The 22,100-nt window shown below is 46.4% G+C and overlaps 10 protein-coding genes across 10 annotated transcripts; 3 read left to right on the top strand and 7 right to left on the bottom strand.

The window, feature by feature from the left end:
* Positions 1–182: 182 nt before the first annotated feature.
* On the bottom strand, positions 183–2,050 carry GLAREA_01361 (Voltage-gated potassium channel; the record flags this gene model as incomplete). Its single annotated transcript, XM_008088577.1, has 2 exons — positions 183–1,950; positions 1,998–2,050. The coding sequence occupies 2 exons, from the start codon at positions 2,048–2,050 to the stop codon at positions 183–185; spliced, it is 1,821 nt and encodes a 606-aa protein (XP_008086768.1).
* Positions 2,051–2,163: 113 nt separating this feature from the next.
* Positions 2,164–2,544, bottom strand: GLAREA_01360 (putative potassium channel; the record flags this gene model as incomplete). Its single annotated transcript, XM_008088576.1, has 2 exons — positions 2,164–2,326; positions 2,429–2,544. The coding sequence occupies 2 exons, from the start codon at positions 2,542–2,544 to the stop codon at positions 2,164–2,166; spliced, it is 279 nt and encodes a 92-aa protein (XP_008086767.1).
* Positions 2,545–3,495: 951 nt separating this feature from the next.
* Positions 3,496–6,140, top strand: GLAREA_01359 (Cysteine proteinase; the record flags this gene model as incomplete). The annotated part of the gene is made up of 3 exons (XM_008088575.1): positions 3,496–4,377; positions 4,449–5,691; positions 5,737–6,140. 3 exons carry the CDS (start codon positions 3,496–3,498, stop codon positions 6,138–6,140), a joined length of 2,529 nt encoding a protein of 842 aa, XP_008086766.1.
* A 1,863-nt stretch (positions 6,141–8,003) lies between these two features.
* GLAREA_01358 (Ferredoxin reductase-like, C-terminal NADP-linked) lies at positions 8,004–9,902 on the top strand (the record flags this gene model as incomplete). The annotated part of the gene is made up of 2 exons (XM_008088574.1): positions 8,004–8,113; positions 8,165–9,902. The coding sequence occupies 2 exons, from the start codon at positions 8,004–8,006 to the stop codon at positions 9,900–9,902; spliced, it is 1,848 nt and encodes a 615-aa protein (XP_008086765.1).
* Positions 9,903–11,150: 1,248 nt separating this feature from the next.
* GLAREA_01357 (uncharacterized protein) lies at positions 11,151–12,008 on the bottom strand (the record flags this gene model as incomplete). The annotated part of the gene is made up of 2 exons (XM_008088573.1): positions 11,151–11,622; positions 11,677–12,008. 2 exons carry the CDS (start codon positions 12,006–12,008, stop codon positions 11,151–11,153), a joined length of 804 nt encoding a protein of 267 aa, XP_008086764.1.
* A 1,418-nt stretch (positions 12,009–13,426) lies between these two features.
* On the bottom strand, positions 13,427–14,935 carry GLAREA_01356 (uncharacterized protein; the record flags this gene model as incomplete). Its single annotated transcript, XM_008088572.1, has 4 exons — positions 13,427–13,604; positions 13,658–14,002; positions 14,071–14,509; positions 14,926–14,935. 4 exons carry the CDS (start codon positions 14,933–14,935, stop codon positions 13,427–13,429), a joined length of 972 nt encoding a protein of 323 aa, XP_008086763.1.
* Positions 14,936–15,561: 626 nt separating this feature from the next.
* Positions 15,562–16,613, bottom strand: GLAREA_01355 (uncharacterized protein; the record flags this gene model as incomplete). The annotated part of the gene is made up of 3 exons (XM_008088571.1): positions 15,562–15,880; positions 15,928–16,485; positions 16,561–16,613. 3 exons carry the CDS (start codon positions 16,611–16,613, stop codon positions 15,562–15,564), a joined length of 930 nt encoding a protein of 309 aa, XP_008086762.1.
* A 209-nt stretch (positions 16,614–16,822) lies between these two features.
* Positions 16,823–18,640, top strand: GLAREA_01354 (Cytochrome P450; the record flags this gene model as incomplete). The annotated part of the gene is made up of 5 exons (XM_008088570.1): positions 16,823–16,923; positions 17,063–17,307; positions 17,358–17,584; positions 17,653–17,986; positions 18,033–18,640. 5 exons carry the CDS (start codon positions 16,823–16,825, stop codon positions 18,638–18,640), a joined length of 1,515 nt encoding a protein of 504 aa, XP_008086761.1.
* Positions 18,641–18,856: 216 nt separating this feature from the next.
* Positions 18,857–20,326, bottom strand: GLAREA_01353 (S-adenosyl-L-methionine-dependent methyltransferase; the record flags this gene model as incomplete). The annotated part of the gene is made up of 4 exons (XM_008088569.1): positions 18,857–19,022; positions 19,073–19,602; positions 19,756–20,037; positions 20,114–20,326. 4 exons carry the CDS (start codon positions 20,324–20,326, stop codon positions 18,857–18,859), a joined length of 1,191 nt encoding a protein of 396 aa, XP_008086760.1.
* A 772-nt stretch (positions 20,327–21,098) lies between these two features.
* GLAREA_01352 (uncharacterized protein) lies at positions 21,099–22,097 on the bottom strand (the record flags this gene model as incomplete). The annotated part of the gene is made up of 1 exon (XM_008088568.1): positions 21,099–22,097. The coding sequence occupies one exon, from the start codon at positions 22,095–22,097 to the stop codon at positions 21,099–21,101; it is 999 nt and encodes a 332-aa protein (XP_008086759.1).
* Between the last annotated feature and the right edge of the window lie 3 nt (positions 22,098–22,100).

The following is a 22,100-nucleotide window of genomic DNA, read 5'->3' as shown; positions in this document are numbered from 1 at the left end:
TGGGTGTGGAATACTTGTTGACTACCATTTCACGAGACCAATGAACCAGGAGCAGTGTTTCTGGAAAATATTTGATTTCGGGGTATCAACTACAACACCTTAGATAACGCCAATTACGAATTATGACCGTATGACCACTTGCAATCATCAAACCCCAACTCAAAATGCTGTGACAATCGCTGTTACCTTTCCAAGTCCTCCTTGAACTTAGACCTCCTCCTCTTAATCCCACCACTGCCCTCACCCGAACCACTACCATGACTACTTTTCCTAGCCTCCTCCTTACTGATCCACTCCAGTTCTCCTTCCAACCTCTTCGTCAACCTCTCAAGCACCCATTCCGCTTCCTCTTTATTCCCCATAAGAGGGCTCCGCTTTCCAACCCAACTCCATTTACTCTTCTTCTCCCCAGCTTCCTGACCACCCCCAGCACCTCCCATTCCCTCGCCCTCAACGCCTCCAGCATTCTCCAGTCTCTCTTCTGTGAGTTTTCCGCCCGCCGCTCGTCTGTGGTGATCAGCATCATCCTCATTCTCTCCTGCGAGTTTAAGATACCATGCCCACTCCTCAAAGGTGTATTTACGCGGTGGCGTAGATCTGATATGGCGCATGACACTCGATATCTCCCTGATAAGCAGGAGATGATAGTGATGTTTACTTCTAGGTAACGGGTCGTTTTTACGGCCACGTTCGTGGGCGTTCTTTTCTTCGATAAGAGCGAGATCTGAGTTTATGCGTTGCGCTGCGGATTCGGGGTCATCTTTTATGTGACCTCCTCCAGTACCTTCGTGCTGGGAAGAAGAGGCTGAAGACCGGCGTTTGGATTCTCCCAGTATTCCAGGGGGCATTTCTTGGATTTTGGAATGGAACCATTTCCCTCTTGTAAGTTTGTGGGCTGTTTCCATCAGATTTAGTCTTACGCCCTTTTCGCCAGGCAGCACGGTGAAATTTCCGATCCAGAGCGTAAGATCACGGATTCCCTTGATGATTGTATCGCCCATGTTGCTGATGAGGATAGTGAGACTAGGAATCGCAAGAAGTGACCAGAATACGAAGAATGCTTTGCCGCTGTTGGAGGTAGGGTAGTAGTCACCATAGCCGATTGTAAGGAGCGACGTGTAGGCAAAGTACATGGAGACGAAGTAACTCCAACCTTGACTCTTTTCACTCTGTTGGAATATAGCTGCACCGACGAACCAGAGTGCCATCCATATCGTACCAGATATAACAAGTGAAGTCCAGCGTCGCTTTTTCTGGGCACTAGCTTGAATTTTTCGCATCAACTTGAATTCTTGATGCCGTCTTTGGCGCTCGGTAAGAAGCTCAGGGTGGTTGTCCACAGTTCTGGTCGAATTTCGCGAGAGAGATGGTCGTTTCTCGTCCTTGATAGGGTTGAGGATCTCGTCCTTTTCTTTCTTCTGTAATTTCTTGAGAAGTCTGCGACGCTCTTTCTCAACCATTCGCGCTCCCATTTTGACTTTTCCCCGATCGAGAACCAAAGAGCGGATAGAACCAATTACAAGACCCAAAATTATGATACCTCCAATAGCGTACGGAAAAAGGAGACTTCGGCCCGTATGTGTGGTAGGTGTGATATCACCAATACCAACTGTAAGTAATGTAAAATCTGCGAAGTAAACCGCGTCTTGGAATTTCCATCCTTCAACACGAGCAAACACGGCAGCTCCTGATAGGAGATATACCAGAAAGCTGATGGTCTGTAACATAAGTGTACGTTGAGACATCGTAAGTTGAAAGTCCTTGTCATAGTGTCCCTTGTAAGCTCCATAAACCGTGACAAGCATGAGGCTCGCTACGATGAAATACAATCCTGCTGCAAATATGGCATAGTAGAATGCTTGGGAGAAGGCATGATTTTCCTTGGGCTCGATAGCTAGAGGGCCTCTCACGCAAGATGTAAGAGCTACCAGTGCAAAGGATGAGATGTACCTTAAATATGTCAGTCAGCGTCCCTATTATGATGTATGGCAATTCACCATCCGACGATCGTCACAGGCTGGGCAACAGAAAAACGGACCCTTTTCGCCATATTTAGAAGCAGAAAGAGATTAGATATGAGCGCAATGACAAGCTGCACCGCGTTTATTGCAATCAGCCTAATTATAATCAGCAAAGCGATCTTTTGCTGTATATAATGTGAACTTAACATTTGGGGTCAGGTAAATCAACCCCATCCGCTTCCGCTTTTCCTGGAGGTATTTCTTCTCTCCAGTGTACCGCAAGGGCACAGATTGAAAAAGCAGATGCCATGGGACCAAAAGTTCCAGCAGCAAGTGGAAATGCAGTGCTTGCAAACCACCATAATCTATACCGAAATCAGCATCGAACAAGAGTAATTCGACCGTCAAGACGGCTTCCCGAAGTCGAGAAGCTTGAGGTTAACCTGAGTGTACAAAGAGCAACTTACGCTGGCTCAAGAAAGGCTTGCTCATCTTCCTCTGCAGCATCCTTCTCGTCGCGCTTTTCATTTTCTACTCCTTCTGCATGATCCGCGATAGGTTCGTCAAGTCCGGGGTCGTTCATGTTGTGCAACTGGCGCCAAGTACACGTCGATCAATTTAAGGGTCCTTTTGTGCTAGTGTCCATCTTAATGTAGAACCACAATAACGATCTTTGTTGCTGATGTTATAAAGAAATCTGAGATTATGTGCCTTGTTACAGATTGACTTGAAATGACGTCGCTTAATCGCATTCCTTGGTTCTCCCTGCGGTCACCGGGTGGCTTCACCCCTTGCAGATATATCAAACCCGACATTGCGTTAGAGACGAGCAAAAGTAAAAATATCTGATGAAGACGGTCGCAAGTGGTGGTTGTGTAAAATGACACTGGTACGAAGAGAAGACGTCGCGACTTACTAAGGATTGGCTTCTAAAGCACTAGGCATAGCCAACATACAAACTCAGCTGCCTTCACTACAGAGGAGTTCAAGGATAGAATCGGCGTAGAAAAATCAACGTGGATAGACTGTTTAAGGCCTTTCTGCCACCGTAATGAGTCTGCGACAGGAGAAGTAGAGTGTTTACCGGAACTTGGCCCTCATCGCCTCGCTGGATTTGTTGTAAGGATTTGACTTTCGATGCTACACTCTCAAGGATACAGAACAACTTGAAAGCCACCTGGACAGAGGGCAGAGTTTGCCCAACAGCTTGTTTTTGATATCAAGAGCTTTTGTTGCAAGGTGATTAAAAATCGACGGACGGTCACGTGGTCTCCTGCCAATTTCGCGTTCGTGACGTCGGTTCTCAATCTTTATCTGCAGACCAACATCGTTATCAACTTCTTTTGCGTGCAGCGTTTTTTGTTTAGGTAGCATGCACTTCGCTTTTTCTTCGTTTCAATTTTGTCACATATACGCAAGTTGACATAGAAGTCCTCGCGCACCCGCTCAAAAACTGCCCTCCTTGCCCATCCCGAGAATCGATCAGCACGAGCTTAAACTCCGTATCTTTATAGTCCTACTATGAGCCTCCGTTATGCCACCCAAGAGCAGCCGAAGAGTGAAATCTCAGCCCGGAAATTACAACAATGACGAAGGGAGCGCAAGCGCAGCAGCATCTGGCAGCAATGATGCTTCGGGTGGACGGAGATCTACCCCTCGAGGGAAGGGGAAGGCGAAATCTACGGAACCTGGAAGCAGAAGTGCGGTGCCGGATGTATATAAGGAAATGCTAGCAGAGGCCCTTCCTACGCAGGCAAGCATATCGGAGAGGCCTTTGAAAAGAAGAAGGACTGGGAAGCGGAGTTCCTTGGAGGTGGCCGTCAGTCAAAAGGGTGAAACAAACCAGGACGTTGACCTTGACCAAGATAAAGATTTAGAATTCGAAGACGTTGGTCTACATCATTCCGAAGCGTACCTTTCCAGCCCGGAGAAGAAGCAACAGACAGCATACAGAGACTCGGACGACGAATCCGACGACGAAGGGTCGGAATGGGATGGAGTTGATTTTGGCAAACTTCCGACAGAAGAAGGAACCAGCGGCGACCTAGAACTTACTCTCAACATAAATACATCTCCCACACAGGCTACTACTTTCCGTAGAAGAGTTGTTTCAAAGGAGGAAAAGAACACGCGACTGGAACTTCATAGAATGCATGTCTTATGTCTTCTTTCACATGTGGCCAGTAGGAATACATGGTGCAATGACCCTGAAATCCACAAGACTCTCAAGTCTCTACTAGAAAAAAAGGTCTTGGCTGATCTACATCCAAAGGCAGACCTCTCTCAATTCGCAAAGACAGAATTTCTCAAAAGAGGCCTGGAAAAAGTCAATCGAACGTGGAAAGCAAACTTTAGTATCACGGCAAGAGGCCAGCGAAGAGCGCTTTGGGCTGATGATGAGCTAGATCTCACAAATGTATGTTTTCCCCCATGGACTTCAGTGATTCGTTTCACATCACCACGAACATGTTCTTACCCAGTTAACAGTACAAGCTTCCAGACGATGTTGAGATCGTCCTGAGAAAACATGATTTTAAGAATGCTGCCAAAAATCTTAAGGGATCGAGAGATATGGGCGCACAGCTATACTGCGCTTTGCTTCGGAGTGCTGGCTTGGATGTTCGGCTTGTATGTTCTCTTCAGCCATTATCTTTCAATGCGGGAGGCCCCTCAATGCCTAAGAGCTTTGTTTCGCCGTCCAAACCAGCCTTTGCAGACAGCGATCACATGGTGAGCAACCCAGCGACCATTGACTCAGCTGGTCATTTCCAACCACCGAGGGAGATTGGAACCAGTGTTGCCGGAATGTTTTCGAACCCTCGGCGGAGATTGGGGCATCCAAATGCTGCAGACTATGAGCTACCGCAGTTCAGCGCACCAGCGCAATCCCCGGTGAGGCTGAAGAAGAAGCCAATAATTGAATCCCCATACCCAGTGTTCTGGGTTGAGGTTCTTGATGAGGCACATCAGATGTGGCTTCCCGTTGATCCCTTGGTCACAGAGACTATCGCTAAAGCTCGCGCATTTGAGCCTCCAATGTCGGACCGAGAAAATAGCATGTCATATGTCATTGCATTTGAAGATGGTGGTAACGCACGAGATGTGACCAAGAGATACACCAAAACTTTCAACGCGAAAACGAGAAGAAACAGAATTGAATTTACTCATAAGGGTGAAAAGTGGTGGCGACGAACAATGAAACACTACCAGCGAGGATGGAAAAGCGATTTAGACCAAATAGAAGATATTGAGCTTTCCAAATTGGAAGCACGGGAGCCAATGCCAAAAAACATAAGCGACTTCAAAGACCATCCAGTGTATGCTCTAGAGAGACACTTGAAACGAAATGAGGTATTAGTCGCTACTCAGGCAATTGGAAAAGTGGCTGCGGGTCGTGACTCGAAAGTGCCTGGTGGCAAAAAGATGGAAAGTGTCTACAGAAGGCGCGACGTCAAGATAGCAAGGAGTGGCGATGCTTGGTATCGACTTGGGAGGGACATCAAAATGGGAGAGCAGCCAGTCAAGACAGTTGCTGCAAAGCGTCGGCCAGATGAAATGCATATTACTGACGAACACGATGAGCGCCCAGGTACCAATCTCTACACAGAAGACCAAACTGAGATATACGAGGCTCCACCGGTAGTCAACGGTCGTGTGCCTAAGAACTCGTTCGGAAATATCGACATTTATGTACCAAGTATGGTTCCCAAAGGTGGCGTTCATCTACATCGTAAGTTTATCTGGTCATGCTTATGAAAACCTGCTGATTTTGAAGACGATCAATCTGCTCGTGCCGCTCGACTTTTGGGCATAGACTATGCCGAAGCACTCACTGGTTTCGACTTTAGGGGCCGTCATGGTACAGCTGTTTTGAAAGGCGTTGTCGTTGCGGCCGAATATCAAGAAGCTGTAGAAGCGATTATAGCCGGCTTCAGATACGAACGTGAACGCGAACGGGAGTACGAACGTGAGATGAAGGTTCTCAACATGTGGCGTCGATTTGTCGTTGGGATCCGGATCAAGAATCGTGTTGATGCCTACGCTTCTGACGGTGAAGCCAACGATGAAAATCTGTCAGGACCGTCCTCGCACGGTGGCTATGACAATGGCAATGCTGTCGCGGATGATAAGGAATATATCGACGATAGCGAAGAAGGCGGAGGCTTCTTTCCTGAATGAACCAATCGACGATGGCACTCCTGAATCTTCGACCTTGGCAGACAACATCACACATACAGAACCCCAGAAAGAAATATAACCGCGGATGAGCGGGCCTCCCGCCGCCCCCACGAATGCCATCACGTGAAAATCCCTTCCTTGAAGCTCATTAGCCTCAACTACTGCGAGTCTTCTAGCTGTACCTTATCATCACCACTGGATCCACACGAAAAAAAATATCAATAATGGTTTAAGCAATGACTATAATTTGCACTTGTTCTTACCATCAAACGAAGGTCCGAACTTGAAAGATCAAACTCTAAATTCGCTGAACAAAATTCTCTCGGGGCTTCGAACTTACTCGTCAGAAGTTTGCTAGCTATGTGGCATGTCATAAAGACAGAATGTTGTTCTTGCAATTTCCAAAGTTCAATCAAATCCTCTCCACCTGATCCCAAGGTAATACTCACATATTATGTCGAATCTCTGAAGGGGCTCCTGACTCGAAAGTTGTTTATTTACTTTATATGGATCTGCCTAATACCCCACATGTTGTTGTTATTTCCCCAGGAAAGCAGCGGGTGCCACGAGCCAGATTCCATGGGGCCTTCGATATTGCGGGGCCTGAAAATCCCCCGAGTGGACTTATCGTCACTCGGCAGGCAGTCACACATATTGCCATTCTCTTTGGCAATTATTTGGTGACGGAGAATTCCAAGCTAGCGTCAGAACTTTCGGTTCATAACCTTGGTAACCCAAAACATCGAGCGGCCCGTCTATACCCAGTCAGTAGACTTACAAGATTGTCCATGCATGCAAATTCGACTCGGATGATCCGACCGAGATGCAGTCTGTGTCAGGCATCAAGACCTGGAAATCCGGTGCGTTCTCCTTGCTGGACTAGTCTGGTAAGAATCATGTACCAGATGACTGGAGAATACTGCACCCGATTTCGTTGGATGAGCATGTGTTGTTGCATCAAAGCATGAAACCTTTGTTGTCAATGACTAAGAAGCTCAAACAGTGTGGTCGCGGCTCCAAGGCACGACGGTACTTCCTTGTGTCTCCGTCGTATCCGCCCGGAAGGTACCGAACATTAAACGCTGAATAAACCACGATAACCCCCTTCCTGGAGTCCACTTGCGCAAAACCAGTAGTGTGTTGTATATGGGCTTTCTCTAGTCTCGGTGGTATTATGGCTTCATGTCGAGGTCACTTGGATTTTACAGGAACAGGATATTGACTCGCCTTGATCCAGATCAAAAGATTAAAATCTCGGATCATTTGTTTCCTGGACGAATGTAGTAATTTGTTAGTTGAACCACCACATCCATGACCACCATGACTTTACAATCTTTGCGTGTTCAGAGCCACTTCTCAGGTCAAAACCGACGACTGAAAGTGGAGTATTTCTATATTCATGCTCGTTATTCCATGAAACTGTAAAGGAACTTTGCTGATGAACCTCAATTTCTTTCCTGCTTCCATCGGAGATGACATCAATCGGTTCTCAGCTTTTTGGCCATATCAGCTGCACTTAGCCTGGATAGCATTCTTAGTGGGGTGATCCTAAGACCTGTTTAGTTTACGGAACCGGCTGATGGGCACGCTCAAGCATTGCTCATGCAAGTCAATAAGACGAAATCAAGGAGGAGCAGCCACTGCATCGGGACGTGAAGACATGTGCTATACGAACCGAGTCTGGAACTGTTTTACAGAGTGGTACTCCTACCATATGTACGCTGACAGTCTTCTCAAAGGGGAGCATCTGTGTCTCACGATTTCAACAGTCGGGCGCACCACGAGTCCTGCAAGATTCTGCGTTTGCCTTGACCTCTTTGGTCCTTTTTATTGGCAACTTCCTGTCATTCAACCTTGACGGTCATGTCTGATACGCGAGAGATCATAGCATCAATGGCTGCAGAGGAGAGCAGTATCCTTCCGTTCACGAAAGGTCTCACTGGAGTAGACTTGTGGTTCAACAGCCTCACTAGGTTTGTCGACAGGATGAGACTTTGATTTCCAGCAGCTGATCAGTCTATTAGTAATGTGCTGTACGGCTCTCTTGGTCTCATTGCATTATCGGTGGTTATGTTTCGAGCTACGCAGTTATTATGTGCCTACATCCGACTCATATCAACCGTCTCCCTTCCAGGTGATGGCCAAAAGTATTGGACGCACCCGGGGACTGTTTGGCCAAAACTGAAACGACAACTCCTCGTCGCCCCCCTCATCCGAAAGAGACACAACAAAGAGCTGCAGATCTCTGCTGCGATCAACGTGGGGACACTACCCTCGCGGCTTCACACGCTTTTCCTCTCTTTTTACGTGCTGACAAATGTGCTCTACTGTTGTATACTTGATTATGGCCACAAGGAGAGAGCAGCCTTATTGGCAGAAGCTCGAGGGCGAACTGGACATCTGGCTGTGATGAATATTGTGTCATTATTTATGTACTCTGCCAGGAACAACCCGTTGATTGCGTTACTCGGTGTTCCATTCGATTCTTTCAACCTGTTCCATCGATGGGTTGGCCGCCTGGTTGTCGTCGAGTCACTTGCGCATACCTTTTTCTGGGGTGTCAACAACTACGCAGTCTTTGGCTTAGAAGGACTAACCACTCGACTTCGATCGGATCCTTTCTTGGTCTATGGATTGGTGGCAATGGTAGCAATGGTTGTAATCATCATTCAATCGGCCTCTGTTATTCGACACGCGTTTTACGAGACATTTCTGCACCTACACCAGTTTCTTGTGGTAGTAATCCTTGCGGGGATACTATTACATTGTGAACAGGAGAAGCTGCCTCAGAGACCAACGATATATCTATTGATATCATTTTGGGTAGCCGAACGACTAACTCGCCTGTTACGGATATTTTATCGCCGTAGTGCAACAGCGAAGATCGAAGCTCTCGATGGTGGCGCTTGCCGAGTTACGTTCGACGTTCGAGGAAGTTGGTCGAAAACACCGGGCTGTCATGTTTATGTTTACTTTCCTGCTCTTTCGCTCTGGATGTCCCATCCATTCAGCATCGCATGGGTCGAAAGCATACATCAGAAGTCATGTGACAATTCTGAAACACCTTTATCAAACGATAGCGAAGATGATTTCAGACCGATTCCGAGGAGTTCACGAACTGCCGTTTCGTGCGTTATTGCTTGTCGAACCGGTATGACAGCCGCGCTCTACCGAAAGGCACGGCAATCACCAACAGGCACTATTAGCCTGAAGGCATTTATTGAAGGTCCGTATGGTGGACTTGAGAACATGAGGTCGTATGGAACAGTTTTGTTGTTCGCGGGGGGTGTAGGCATCACTCATCAACTCACTCATTTACGAGACTTACTTGGCGCTGTTGGGGATAGTACTTGTGCAACGAGAAAGGTAGTTCTTGTTTGGGTAGTACAATCTGCTGAGCAATTAGATTGGACGAGGCCATGGATGGAAGAGCTTCTTCGTATGCCGCGACGAGGATGCGAGTTCAATGTGTTACGTTACGTGACACGGAAAGCGCCAGAAACTCTGCACTCATATGAAGATATCGCCCTGAAGGACGAGACGGGGACAATAACGGTGGAGGAAGCAGAGTATCAGCCATCGTATTGCTTTGGTCGGCCCGATGTTGCCCGCGTTCTCAACAAGCAATTCAGAGAACGGGTCGGCGCTATGTGCGTTGGAGTCTGTGGTCCTGGAGGTCTTGCTGATGATGTTCGTGCTGCTTCGCGAAACCTTATGGAAGCTGGCAACCTGGATTTCTGGGAGGAAGCTTTCACTTGGTAAAGCTTGTTTTCAGGTCTTTATGAGCTTGGCATGATCCTCAAAAGAAGAGGTTGATTAGAGCGCTGGTGGCGTATGTATCAGGAAAGGATTTTTGGTTGAGACGTATTGGTCATATGGCCATGTAATTGGGTCTGTAATATGGTGCAGAGGGCGTTCTACCGGGCGTATCATTGATCCGAGCTTGAGAGTCGGAGTAAAGCAAGCGAGGTGCATGCTTCGCAAGGCGGAGTTTTAGATCATCAATAGATCTTGTCGATTGAATTATTCTACATGATACACAACATTCTCAGGAAATCTGTTTGTCAGTCATCAAGGATTGTAACTGGCAAATCATTGTGGCTAATGCAGAAGGCACGCTCCTTTCGTCCTTCCAGTCTGTCGTATGCCCACACAACAAGTTACCCAGTATCCTAGCTTATAGGAGAGTAGGTTTTTCACATGCACTCGTACTACAATCGCGCCACAATAGACAGAAGCAGTTTCACTTAATCAGAACAAACCTCCATCGTAAAGCACAGGTTGGAATGAGAATTGCGATTAGCCTCCAAGGAGGAATTTGATTTAGGCGAATATTTACAAAGAAAATGAGCGCTGCCCATAAGGCGACAAACATCTGAAGGAGCAAACGCACACCACGTGTGATCTCATCTAATATAATTACAAACATCGTTGGTATCTCCCAAGGTTTGTGGCACTGATATCCATTCCACCGCAGCGAAACACCAGCTCATACATAGCAATGCCGACATTGCATTAATATACCATCAGCACCATCGTCGGAGATTTTGACGCCAAGGTCTCTGCTGTGGTACGTCGAAGAAGGAAGTCGGTTTGCGATATACGACACCGAGGACGACATACTGGCAGTTCCACATTGGGACGATTCTCTGTGACACCCTCTCCTTCGGCGCTGTCCCACATCGTACGACCATCTTTCCACGTTGTCTCTCCACAATCCATGCATGCAACTCTTGCCACTAACGGCATCTCGTAGATTGGTTGAAACCCAGCGTCACACCTGACTGCTCGTGTTCAAAATCTACGTGCAATGACAAAGATACGGGAGGCGGTTTCAGAAAATCCTCGCAGGCGTCGTGGGGGCGAAGAACAGAGGCGAGTCAGCTTTCGCTTCTTGTGAGTTTCGTAAGATGACCTTTGTCAACCGCACTACATCTTTATTTCTTTCGAAACCGCCCTGACCGAGTAGGTGGTTCCAGACCCCCAAATTTCCTATGAAGTTTTGATAAATCATTGTGTCACGCTGGTAAAGACAGCGACAGCTTGATTGTTCGCGTCCGCGTTGCGGTTGAGGTTTCCGGTACTATTCTTCAGCCAACAATTCCCATCATGGCTTGTAATGCTGTCTCTGAGAGTAGCAGTGAAAGCCACAGCTTTACAACCATTGGCGTTGTTGGCGTTGTAGTAAGCACAGGATCGAAAACAATCCATTAGGGAGTATGTTGTTGTGGCTAAAATATCTGAGGTTTTTCCATCGACAGGTCCGAAATCTTGGCCGCAGGTAAGGGCGAAGAGGTATTGTTTTGAGTCGACGGTGACGAACTGGGTGGTACCGCTTAAGGTCTTGCAGTCGAGGGCGACGCGGATGGGAGTGGGCGCGACAAATGCATCCGTAGCTGTAGCTAAGTCGACCGAGGTAGGACTAGGTGCTGGACACGAAGTCGGAGATATTGTCTGAGTTATTGTAACTGGTAACGCCGAGCTGAAAATGTCAACTTAGTGAACATGAATTTAATAGATTTTTAGAGCCACTTACGCTACCGCATTCTTTCTTGCGTTGTTGACAGCCAGAGTTCCACCAACGCCTCCACCTACACCAGCTGCAACAATAACGAATATTAGAGCCAAAAACAAGCAAAAAGTTGCACCTCGCATTCCTAATATCGTTCGTTCGGGTTTTTCGTCCTTATAATCCCCATTCCCTGTAGGAGAAGCCGATGCTGTATAAGCACCTTTCTGGTGAGGTGATTGTGGCATTGGCGAATAGTTCCCATACACTGGTGGTTTGTTGACAACCTCAAGTCCAGCTGACTTATTACTGACGACTTCAAGTCCAGGCTGGACAGCCTCAGGGGATGGTAACGACATTACGAGTTTGTGTGAGATTATATGGAGAGAAGACTGCAGATTGAGTAAGTGGGAGAAGAGGACTTATTATCAAGAGAATGCGAACTGCGGCGCGGACTCACTGGCACTCATGCGCCCTCAGCCCATGTTGCTCATCTGGACTATCATCGACTTGTTCCATGTCTCACTGGGCTAACTGGGGGCATGATGGCGCGCTGAGCACAAATTATGGGGTCCAGGGGCAAGAATATACCGTCTGCGCCGCAGGCATGAAGCATCTAGTCTATAGTAGACTTTCACGTAGAACTCACATGGCGACATGAATTTGCCGCTCTTTTTCAACACCGAGGTGGTACAGAAATCCGTACCTATTCCGTGATTTATTCCAGGTGAGATTTCAACAATTCAACGGTTTTCATTTGCTGAAGATGAACGCTGGCCAAAGGACGATGTCTGACGATGCGAGAAGCGAGATATCCTGTACTGAACCTTGGGGTTGACAGCAGGCTAACGTGAGGCGCAGTGCTTGTGTCTGCAACAACTTCGTAAAATGCAAAGATGTGCACGCACGTCTTGGCGGATATGACTGCTCCCCATAGGCCAGCGCGTCAAATGATTGTACACTGAAGGTCTGAGCTTCTGGAGTAACCTGAACCAACAAGAGTAACAAGAAGTAGATCATTTTATATTCATTGGCCCAGCTCACTTAGGACAGGATACTTCTCGTTCAATCGGGCTGCAATCCACGAGAGAGTACCATCGTTCAAGCGTGTGCTCTACTCAAAACAAGTACTCCACGAGGTATAACCCGCTAAGTTCAAGCTTCAATTTCTGGGACAAGTTTCTGGGACCTGATGTCTGGCATGTTGGATTGATGCCTGTCTAGCCGCTGGAAGAATCCTTACCAACTTCGGCTCCTTGCCGAACCCGTTGCACGACAATACACGATGCCGAAGGCATCATTGGATCGTGAACGACACCAAATTTCAGCCTTAGATCTTATGCATTCGGGTAACTAACATGGCTGCAAATAAGCAGATGCATGCTAATAAAGGAGCCGCCAGAATGCTTCAGAAGATGTCTGCTTACTGCTATAATTATCAACAAAATACATTCCAACAAGATTTACAGCCAATGGCTGTCAAAAGACAGGCGCTTGTGATTAAAGGACTGGCTTTGTCGCACAAAATTTAACGGCTCCTCGGTTTGATCTGAATGTGTGGCGACTCAGCCGCCACTTTCATGAAGGACCCGACACCGACCGTGACATGAATCAACTCTTGTGCGTTTATCAGACGCCAAAGGGAAATGATACAAGTACGGCAATACGCAAAAGGAACCGGAGTCTGAGAATCAAGCATCCGGGTATAGTTTTCCTCCTATTCAAAATCGTGTAAGAACTCAAACTGCGAAATCTAAGTGGTCTAACGAGCATTCGGTTAATGCGCTGAGGTCTTCCTTTCCTTAGACATATGATCAACCTCATATGTTTGCTCAACCCGCTCGATCGGTTGGTTATTCTGATGACCATTTTTCGAAAGTTGTCTTCCCCCAACTGCAGGGAAACAGTAGCCAGGATGGCATATAGTCATTGCAAGAACAGCGATGACAATCATTCTACGTGATGGTTAGAAATTGATTTCATGCAAACGTGCTGATAGACGACTCACATTCCCTCCATGATGGTAAAACCTATCTCGTCCCTCATAATTGGATTTGCCCATCCGCCAGCCATCTCAGCAATTCTGTATATACACCGCGTGAACACAGTAAGGATAGCTATAATCATAGCGCAGAGGAATAATCGGGTCAACAACAGTCTGCTGAGTAATTGCGCTTCTTCTGAGACTTGGTCCCATGATCGTATTGTTCGTGTCGCGTAGTCGATAACTAGCACGATGAATACCAGCATGGTAATCACCTGGAAGATGATGCCAGCCAACATAACATCGGTTCCTGCGTCGAGCTGCTTTTGGTCGTCATTGGCGCTCCCCGCTAGTCCACCACCAGTGCCTCTGGTTTGAAAGTCAGTACCCTTTGTTTACCCCAATTTATGTCAAAAATCCAAATGAAGCAGGCTTACTGTAAAGTTAGAGCGATGACATCGCACACCATGAAGATGATCAAGTACCAATTGGGTGGAATTCTCGATTTCGCAACCCCAAAAGTCCTAACAACACTTTTAAAGACGACATAAATCGCAGCCGCAGTAAAGCTTGGAGCGAATATGAGGCAGGAGATTTGTATGTTGAACCCGAGTCCAGAGTATGGATTGTCGTTGAGCATAATTCGTCCACCATATCCTATAACCTCCGCTATGCAGCCTGCGACAACCAATGAGCCGAAGAAGTATGTCTTATAATATATCCCTAGCCCCGTTTGTATCAATGCGAGAAGAGCAAATATTGCTACGAAAAATGCATTGAGCCCCAGGGAGGGGTAGTATCCGTAGATAGTCTGCTCGACCGGGCAAGCAAGTGATACAGAAAGACATTCTTGATAAACCATGGTTCTGTCTACGCCTATACGGCGAGGCGTTAGATTTTGGGGGAATAATTTGATCGATTGCGGAGTTCTTTGACGCCCTGCGGAAAGAAGGTGCCGAAGCTATGAGTTAAGAGAAAGGTCGGCGAAACAGATATATAGACATTGCTTTTAGAAGCCTACATTGCGGTGAGTTTGCTTCGCATGCTGTCTATTGGGATAGTGTGATATGTGCGTTCGCGGCTCAGCCTCAAATGGCTTGGAGGCATTAGATTTAAGCGAATGCGAAAATGCAGAAGACGGGATGAACCAACCACATTTGCCCAAACGCAATCCATTCCAGCCACAAAGATATCATGCGTCATCAGATTATGGCAGACTGATGAGGCATCTGAGATACTGGCAGGAGCCTTAAACATGTGCGATTCTCTTGCAATTTGTGGTTATCACTTACGCAACACCATATATTTGCTATGCGCGTCTATTGGCAGTTGCATACTACGGTCAGTTCTCCGTAGATGACACTCGAATGCTACGTGGCTCGGCTTTCAAGCTCGAACTTTCCACTGAAAATGAAGAGCCAACGGCCGTAACACTCTCGGCCTTTTCTTCCACTGGTAGACGAAAAACAACTGGAATCTACCACAACTGAGGATGAAAGTTGCCCACCATCAGTTGGGAAACACAATCATCTTGTCGTGTCCAACAATCAACAGTAAGGGTAGCAATAATTGCATACTGGATGGAGAGAGGTATTGCAGCCGATATGGGCCGACCAAAACACAAATGAGGAAGAAAATCCTCTGAGTTGCTGACCACTAGGCGACAAACCTTACAAACACACTAAAATTCCTAAGCAGCAGATGTGCTGGCAAAAGCTTCATGTACGTATCACGACGCTGGTATCGCATTATCCTGGAGCAGTTCCGTCAATGGCCAGAGCGGCTATAAATACAAACTGGCATCAGTGCAAGAATTAAGTTATCATGCCACAATTTAACGGGCCCTGGCGATAATCCGTTTGGCAAAGCAATGTTCTCCGGGAACAAAAATGATAGATTCAAGCTAGGGAATCAAATTTCTCGACTGGCTACTGCTTGGTTCCAATGATCCAAGTCATATAACCCGTGGGAAAAGTGTGCTGGTCAGCACCACTCTTGATGGTCCAGCCATCGCATGAAGCACCACAACTTTTCATGAGCGCTTGGACTTCCTCGGCGCTTCTTGTCCTCAGAGAAGAGATGTATCCATCAACCACCAGAACAAAAGGTATTATAGGAATGACGTAGGTGAAGAAGAGGTGGCCCGGAGATCGCCAGAAGTAGAACGGGGTGATGAAAAACATGAGTAGACCCATGAAGAAAACTGTAATCAGGGAGGACATCGTTCGTTCTTGAAGTTCGAATATGCTAGATAATTGTCAGAAGTGTTCGGTGGTATCTGCACTGTTACTAACCCGAATCCATCTGCGGTTTCGATAGTGTTCTTCAGGATCGCAGAACCTAGCTGGTTGTCGAAGTGGTGGAAGGCAAGATTATATAACCTGAAAATCTTTTGTTCTCCGTTTCCATTGAGACTAGCTGGGGCATCAGCAGCATCAACGGATTCCGCCATATAGCTCAAGTTCTCGCTGCGCTTTGTTGCTTCCGTCCAGTCAGGTATATGTGGGTGTAAATCGGTCAAGACGAACTTGACATTTCCCTTGCTCGTTAGCAGGCTCTTCGTATTAGGCGTCCGAGACTTCAAGCCACTTGCAGAAGCTGTATTTGTGGTAGATTCTTCCGGTCCCGTAGAGGAAAGCTGCGAGTTCAAATCCTTCTCGATGAATGGTGTTGGTCCACCTGCGCCGGCGCAGAAATCAACATATGTATATTTCGTTACATCGTCGGAAAGTGCGCGGTATAAAGTGCTTGCAACGAGTTGCGCCGGTGATACTTTCTGTAGAAGTGGTGCTCGGAACGTCCAACATAATGTAAGGCAGGATTGAACTTTCTCTCGTAAATACTGCGGAAACCTATTCGCGAATCAGTCAATTGTTTCATTTCGACCCTCGTCACAACGTTGGGGTATCTCAGAAGGATTGACCGACCACGCCTGATCATTGATTTCGTAAAAGTGTATGCGGGGGCATAGCAAGACCATGGTGTGCTGTCGATGAGCTTTGCGTCTTGGGGGATTATGCAACAGAAGCTCTGGTGCGGTTGCGGAGAAAGTCAATCGTGTCGTTGACGTGTTGAAGTTTCAATGAAAGGAAGCTATTGATAGAACGCATAATACTCCGTCCACACCCTTCAATTTGGGGGTCATTTACATCATGATTAATTCACATCAACCCTCACATTTGTACAACCATGCATTCAGGGACGTTTGTTGTTGCGATTGTTGTCGCGGTGGTATTAGGGTCGTATATATTTCGAGTTCCGGCAATAAAGAGGCATGGTGAGATCTTAAAGTAAGTGTCAACCCAATCCTAGCCCCAACAAGATCAGGGAATGGCGCACGTCTTGTTCTCGCTCCCAGCGCTTTGTGAAGAGTGTCAATTTTAATAGGTATGATTTGTGGTTTGGCATGTGTGGCTAACAGCTAATTAGACGATCACCTAATACACTTCCGTTGGTCGGCAATGGCCTGTTGTTTTTACAAGCGCGCCACAAACTATTCTCATGGTTTGTGAAATGCGAGAAAATATTCGGCTTCGAAACTTTTCAGATATCAATTCCTACACTGCCTGGTGGTGTGGTAGTAAATGATCCGCAGAACCTTGAATACATTCTCAAACAGGAGGGAGTGTTTGCCAAAGGAGATTTTTTCAAAAGACGATCCTTCGATCTTTTCGGTAAGCCACGTCCTGCTCGAATTCAAATGATTTGTAGCTGAGTGCATCAGGAAATGGTATTATCAATGCCGATGGAGATTTGTGGAGAGTGCAGCGTAAAGCTGGATTGAATTTCCTAAATACTTCCAACTTGAAAGTGCTTACCGAAATCGCTCTTCCTAAGTATTTGAAGGAGAACATATCAAATCTTTCAAAATTTGGAAGCCAAGATGTGGTGGATTTACAGGCTGTATTTAATGAACTGACCACTCAGCTTATGGGGAAGATGGCCTATGATGTATGTGCATTCCTCCAATACACACGTGCGTTCTACTGTTGAACCAACTGACCCTGCCTTTCTATTAGATGGAGATGCATGATTCTGACCCTTTCTCCGAAGCGTTTGAGGTGGCATCAGCCGCCACAGGAGATAGGTTCCAGAACCCACTGTATCCGATCACAGAGGTATTCTTTGGCAGTCGTTTTCGAAAAGCAGTGAAGGTCGTTAAGACTTTCGGTGACGAAATAGTTGCGAAAGCTTCCGCTGACAGGAAGAGGTGTGAAGGCAGTGATCTGGAATCGAAAAGTGATCCGACGAAAGAACTTCAAGCCGTGTCTGGAAGTCTGATTGGATCGCTGTTAGATGCCATGCCAGACCATGATACGGTTGCGGACGCTGCGTTGAATTACTTGACAGCAGGTAAAAAAACTCTTTCCAGTATAGACAATTCGTTAATACCCTCTAGGTCGAGATACAACTGCTCAAACTCTGACGTGGGCCTTTTACCTAATGATGAGGCATCCAGGGGTGCTTGAGAAAGCACAGAAAGAGGCCGAAGGAGTTTTGACCGAGCACTCAGGCTCCTTGCCGAAGACCACAGATATTGACTCATCTGTATTTAATACTTTGACCCTTCCATACTCAATGGCTGTATTTTATGAAACTCTTCGGTTCTACCCGCCAATACCCTTTGAGCTCAGACAATGTCAACAAGCAACCACTTTGCCCGACGGGACATTCCTACCCGAAAGCTCAGTTGTTGTATGGTGTCTTTGGGCTATGAATAGGTCTCAATTAATATGGGGGGAGGACGCAGACGTATTCAAGCCAGAAAGATGGTTAGAGGATGGCCAATTCAAAGCGAGAACGGCATTTGAGTTTCCAGTCTTCAATGGTGGCACACGAATGTGTCTGGGGAAGAAAATGGCAGAAATAGTCGCGGTCCAGACAATCGCTACATTCGTTCTCTCTTTCGATTATAAGCCAGTAGACGGCAAGGAGAGGGTTACCGCAAATAGCTTGACTCTGCCGATGGAGGGTGGTTTACCTGTTTATCTGACAGCCAAAAATTAGTCCAAAGGAGGCGTTAGGTATAGCGCTCATCTCACGGCTAGGATTATGCTGCATTTGAAGTTCGTCAAATTCAGCTTGTAATGTATATAGACTTGGGTTTAGAATAGACTAATGCTTAGACTACAATTGCGCTACATTCATCTATCAGCTCGGTCCTCAGTAACCGATTCAATGTGTTCTCTTCTTTCGGACCAGTATCTCTAAGCATACAAGATATCAACCTTCCCAGTTCACAACGATTATTCCGGAAGGCGAATCCGGCGCCTGCTGCTTCGCACTTTCCAGTTTAAACCTTGGATCTGCCTTTTCAACGAGCTCTTTCCAATCTTCACCGTCTCTCTCTCGGGAATTAAACAGAGTGAGCATGAGAAGGTCCATTTCCCTTACAACAGATCAGCATAGCTCGCTACATCTGAATAGTGGATGACTTACCGGACACCTCTCTCCTTAGCCAAAGAAATACTCCCAGGTTCAGGCATCAGATGATCTTGAATCACAATTTTCGCGCCTTTTTTCAGACCCGGAATCAGATTCTTCAAGATCCGCGTGCAATACTTATCTGACCAATTATGGAATATATAGCGAATCAGCACAACATCTATATTTTTCACAGATTGCTCTTCAAAAAAGCTATGGCCCATAAGTGTCACCCTGTCTCTGAGTGACTCTGGAATTTGGTATGTAGCATCGACGTCAGTAATTACCTCTGGGAGATCTTGAACGACAAATTTGACTTTGGGAACAGCTGCGGCGACGAATGCGCTGACATGACCTTGAGAGCCTCCAAGATCGACGACGGTTGAGCCTTCTGGAAGAGATGACCATGCAAAGTTGTCGACTAGAGCTTGAAGTCCTGCTGTGCCGGCGCTGGACATGACTGCACTGAAGCGCTTTGCACGCTCGGGGTAATCTCCAAGATATTCGTAGAATGGTTTATCGGTGTTGTTCGCCAGTGCAAAACCCTACCTCCTGGTCAGCCATGGTCCACGTCATATGGAATATAATATACTTGCCGAAGCATTAGGTTCCTGACTTCTTCTAAATTTCAACAACGAATCAACAGTCTATTTCACATTAGCATTACCACTTTCTATACGAGACATCGTAAGTCATACCCTACTCTGCGCAGGCCACACCTCATCAACCCTCAATCCAACAATAAACTTCATCATATCACTCTCTGCCAGCCGTCTCGACGCAGCGGAGTGAGCCACAATTCCCTTTCTAGGCTCCTTAAAGATGCGGTAATGCACGATGGCATATCTTACGATCCTTCGAAGATCATGTTCATTAAGCTCACAACGCTCAGCCAGATCCACAAACGAAATCTCCCCATTAATAGGAACATTTGAAGCAATTTTGAACTTTGAGATCGCCGAGATGGTTGTTGTTTCTACCTAAATCGATACGTTAGAACAGAAGAAAGCTTGCGGGAAATGGGCTACTTTCTGGAGGTGAAAGTAATTCATCTACGCCGCCTATAAGCTGTTGAAGTTCTCGAGTTGCTTCCAGAAGTTCTAAACGGGCTGTTTGGTATTCTGCGGGAGAGTCTTTGGGAAGAGGTGTTGTTGGTGCGTTTTCTTCGAAGGATAAGACATGATTTAGAGAATTAAGATAGGTATCAAGCTTTTGGGTATTAGTAGAGATAATGTTTGATAATTCCACAATTCTAGAAGTTGAGCTCATATTGAACGATGGCTTATTGGACTAGACTAAGTGTTGAGTTTATATTATCGGTTATGGTTGGAGAAGCGATGGGAATCGCAAAACCGCTCCAGATTAATATCTCATGGAATACTCCTGTGCCGCATCGTTTTACTTGAAGGTCCGAATGCCAGTGATAGAAGCACATTTTCAAGCATTCATCCCGAGGTGCCTCCACCCACCAATTGAATTGTCGTCAGCTCAGTGCATTCTCCCACTTTTGGAAGGTGACAGGAAGGTGACAGGAAGGTGACTCATATCTGCTCTCTTACTACTTTTAGCCAGTACAACAACATATGTCCTGCTTTAACTGGTTGGAAAGCTGCAAATAAACTCTACTTGCTTCTCCCCAAAATTTTGGTAAAGTTAAAGGAAAGTTTGCGTTGCAGTACATCGAGACTGTCTATTAATGATTGTTACGGTTCTGACCATTGAACTGTGATTCTGAGTCTAACACACAACTCAGCTTCGAGCGCAAGAAGTATTGTAAATCTTATGAACTATCCAGAGCAGCGTATTGTATAAGATGACTTGCATGAATGCAAGACTATCCCAGGAATTCCGAGGAGTGCAAATTCTTAGCATTGATGAAAACTTTCCAGCTTAAGTAAGTATCTGAATCGTTTGGGTTGGAACTTTGAATATCCATGCGAAGGCAACAAGCTATCCAGCAAGACTAGTCAATGCTGATTAGTGTCTGCTGCCTTCTTCCTACCTAAATCAGATTGCTTTTCTGAAGTAAAACAGAACTCCTTCAAATAATCGTGAAAGTCCACGTCGGCCAGAATCCCCGAACAACTTCCCTATTTGCCGCGCTTCGTAATCTTTCAACTAGCTTAAGTTCCTCTGTTATTGAAGTTTCTGAAAGATTATCACATTCAGAATAAGTATTATTGCCACTTTCAAAACCATCGCCAGCATGATTGGATGAATTGGCATAAGAATGATTGCCATCATTGAATTCATTGTCAGCGTCATGGCAAGCGTCATGCCCTTTGTCATTGTCAGAACCACTGTCGAACTGCTCATTAAATCCCACATCAAATTCACCAAGAAAATCATCACAGGGCTTCGCTAAGGGCATAGTACAGACCAGCGCAACTCGACGGTAGACCACCTGCGTTGCACGATTGGTGTTGAGCCGTTGCAAAAGGAGTAGCACTTGTATCGGTATCGTCTCATGTACTTCCATCAACTTAACAAAAGCGAATTGATGGACAGCGCGAGTTCTAGGAATGACGACAGAGCGGCCAGTATGTGCCAATCTTATCGCTGGCTCGGTCAAGGTTATATGCGCAAGCTTCTCAATGCCCCATGGAGGATGGCAGTCGTCCTCTAGCACTAATTCAAAAAGATGTGAAGGTGCCTCAAGAATCAACTTTCCTCCTTCAATATCTCCAAACACGTCTCGAGTTACGTAGTCGATTTCGACGTCTATGACTTTTGCAAAATGAGTAGATCTGTGAGTGAGATGCCTCAAAGGCAACAATAACTCCATAGAAAAACTACTCAGCCAACTCCACGAAGGCCAACTTTTTCTAGCAGTAGCTTCCATTAACTCTTCATCCGAGAGATGTTGCGCATCGGTGACCCAAACCAGCCCACGTAACATGTCTCTCTTCCACAAACCAGCACAAAAGTCATCCTTCAGTGCACCTTGAAATTGTCTGACGAACCCCGCGATTGCTGGCAAGCAATCTTTGACGAATGTGAAATCTCTCCGAGAGTAAATTTGTGATAATAGATACCACATGTC

The sequence above is a fragment of the Glarea lozoyensis genome (genome assembly GCF_000409485.1).
Source record: "Glarea lozoyensis ATCC 20868 chromosome Unknown GLAREA7, whole genome shotgun sequence".
NCBI lineage: Eukaryota > Fungi > Ascomycota > Leotiomycetes > Helotiales > Helotiaceae > Glarea > Glarea lozoyensis.
This window is presented reverse-complemented; position numbering and strand designations above follow the sequence as displayed.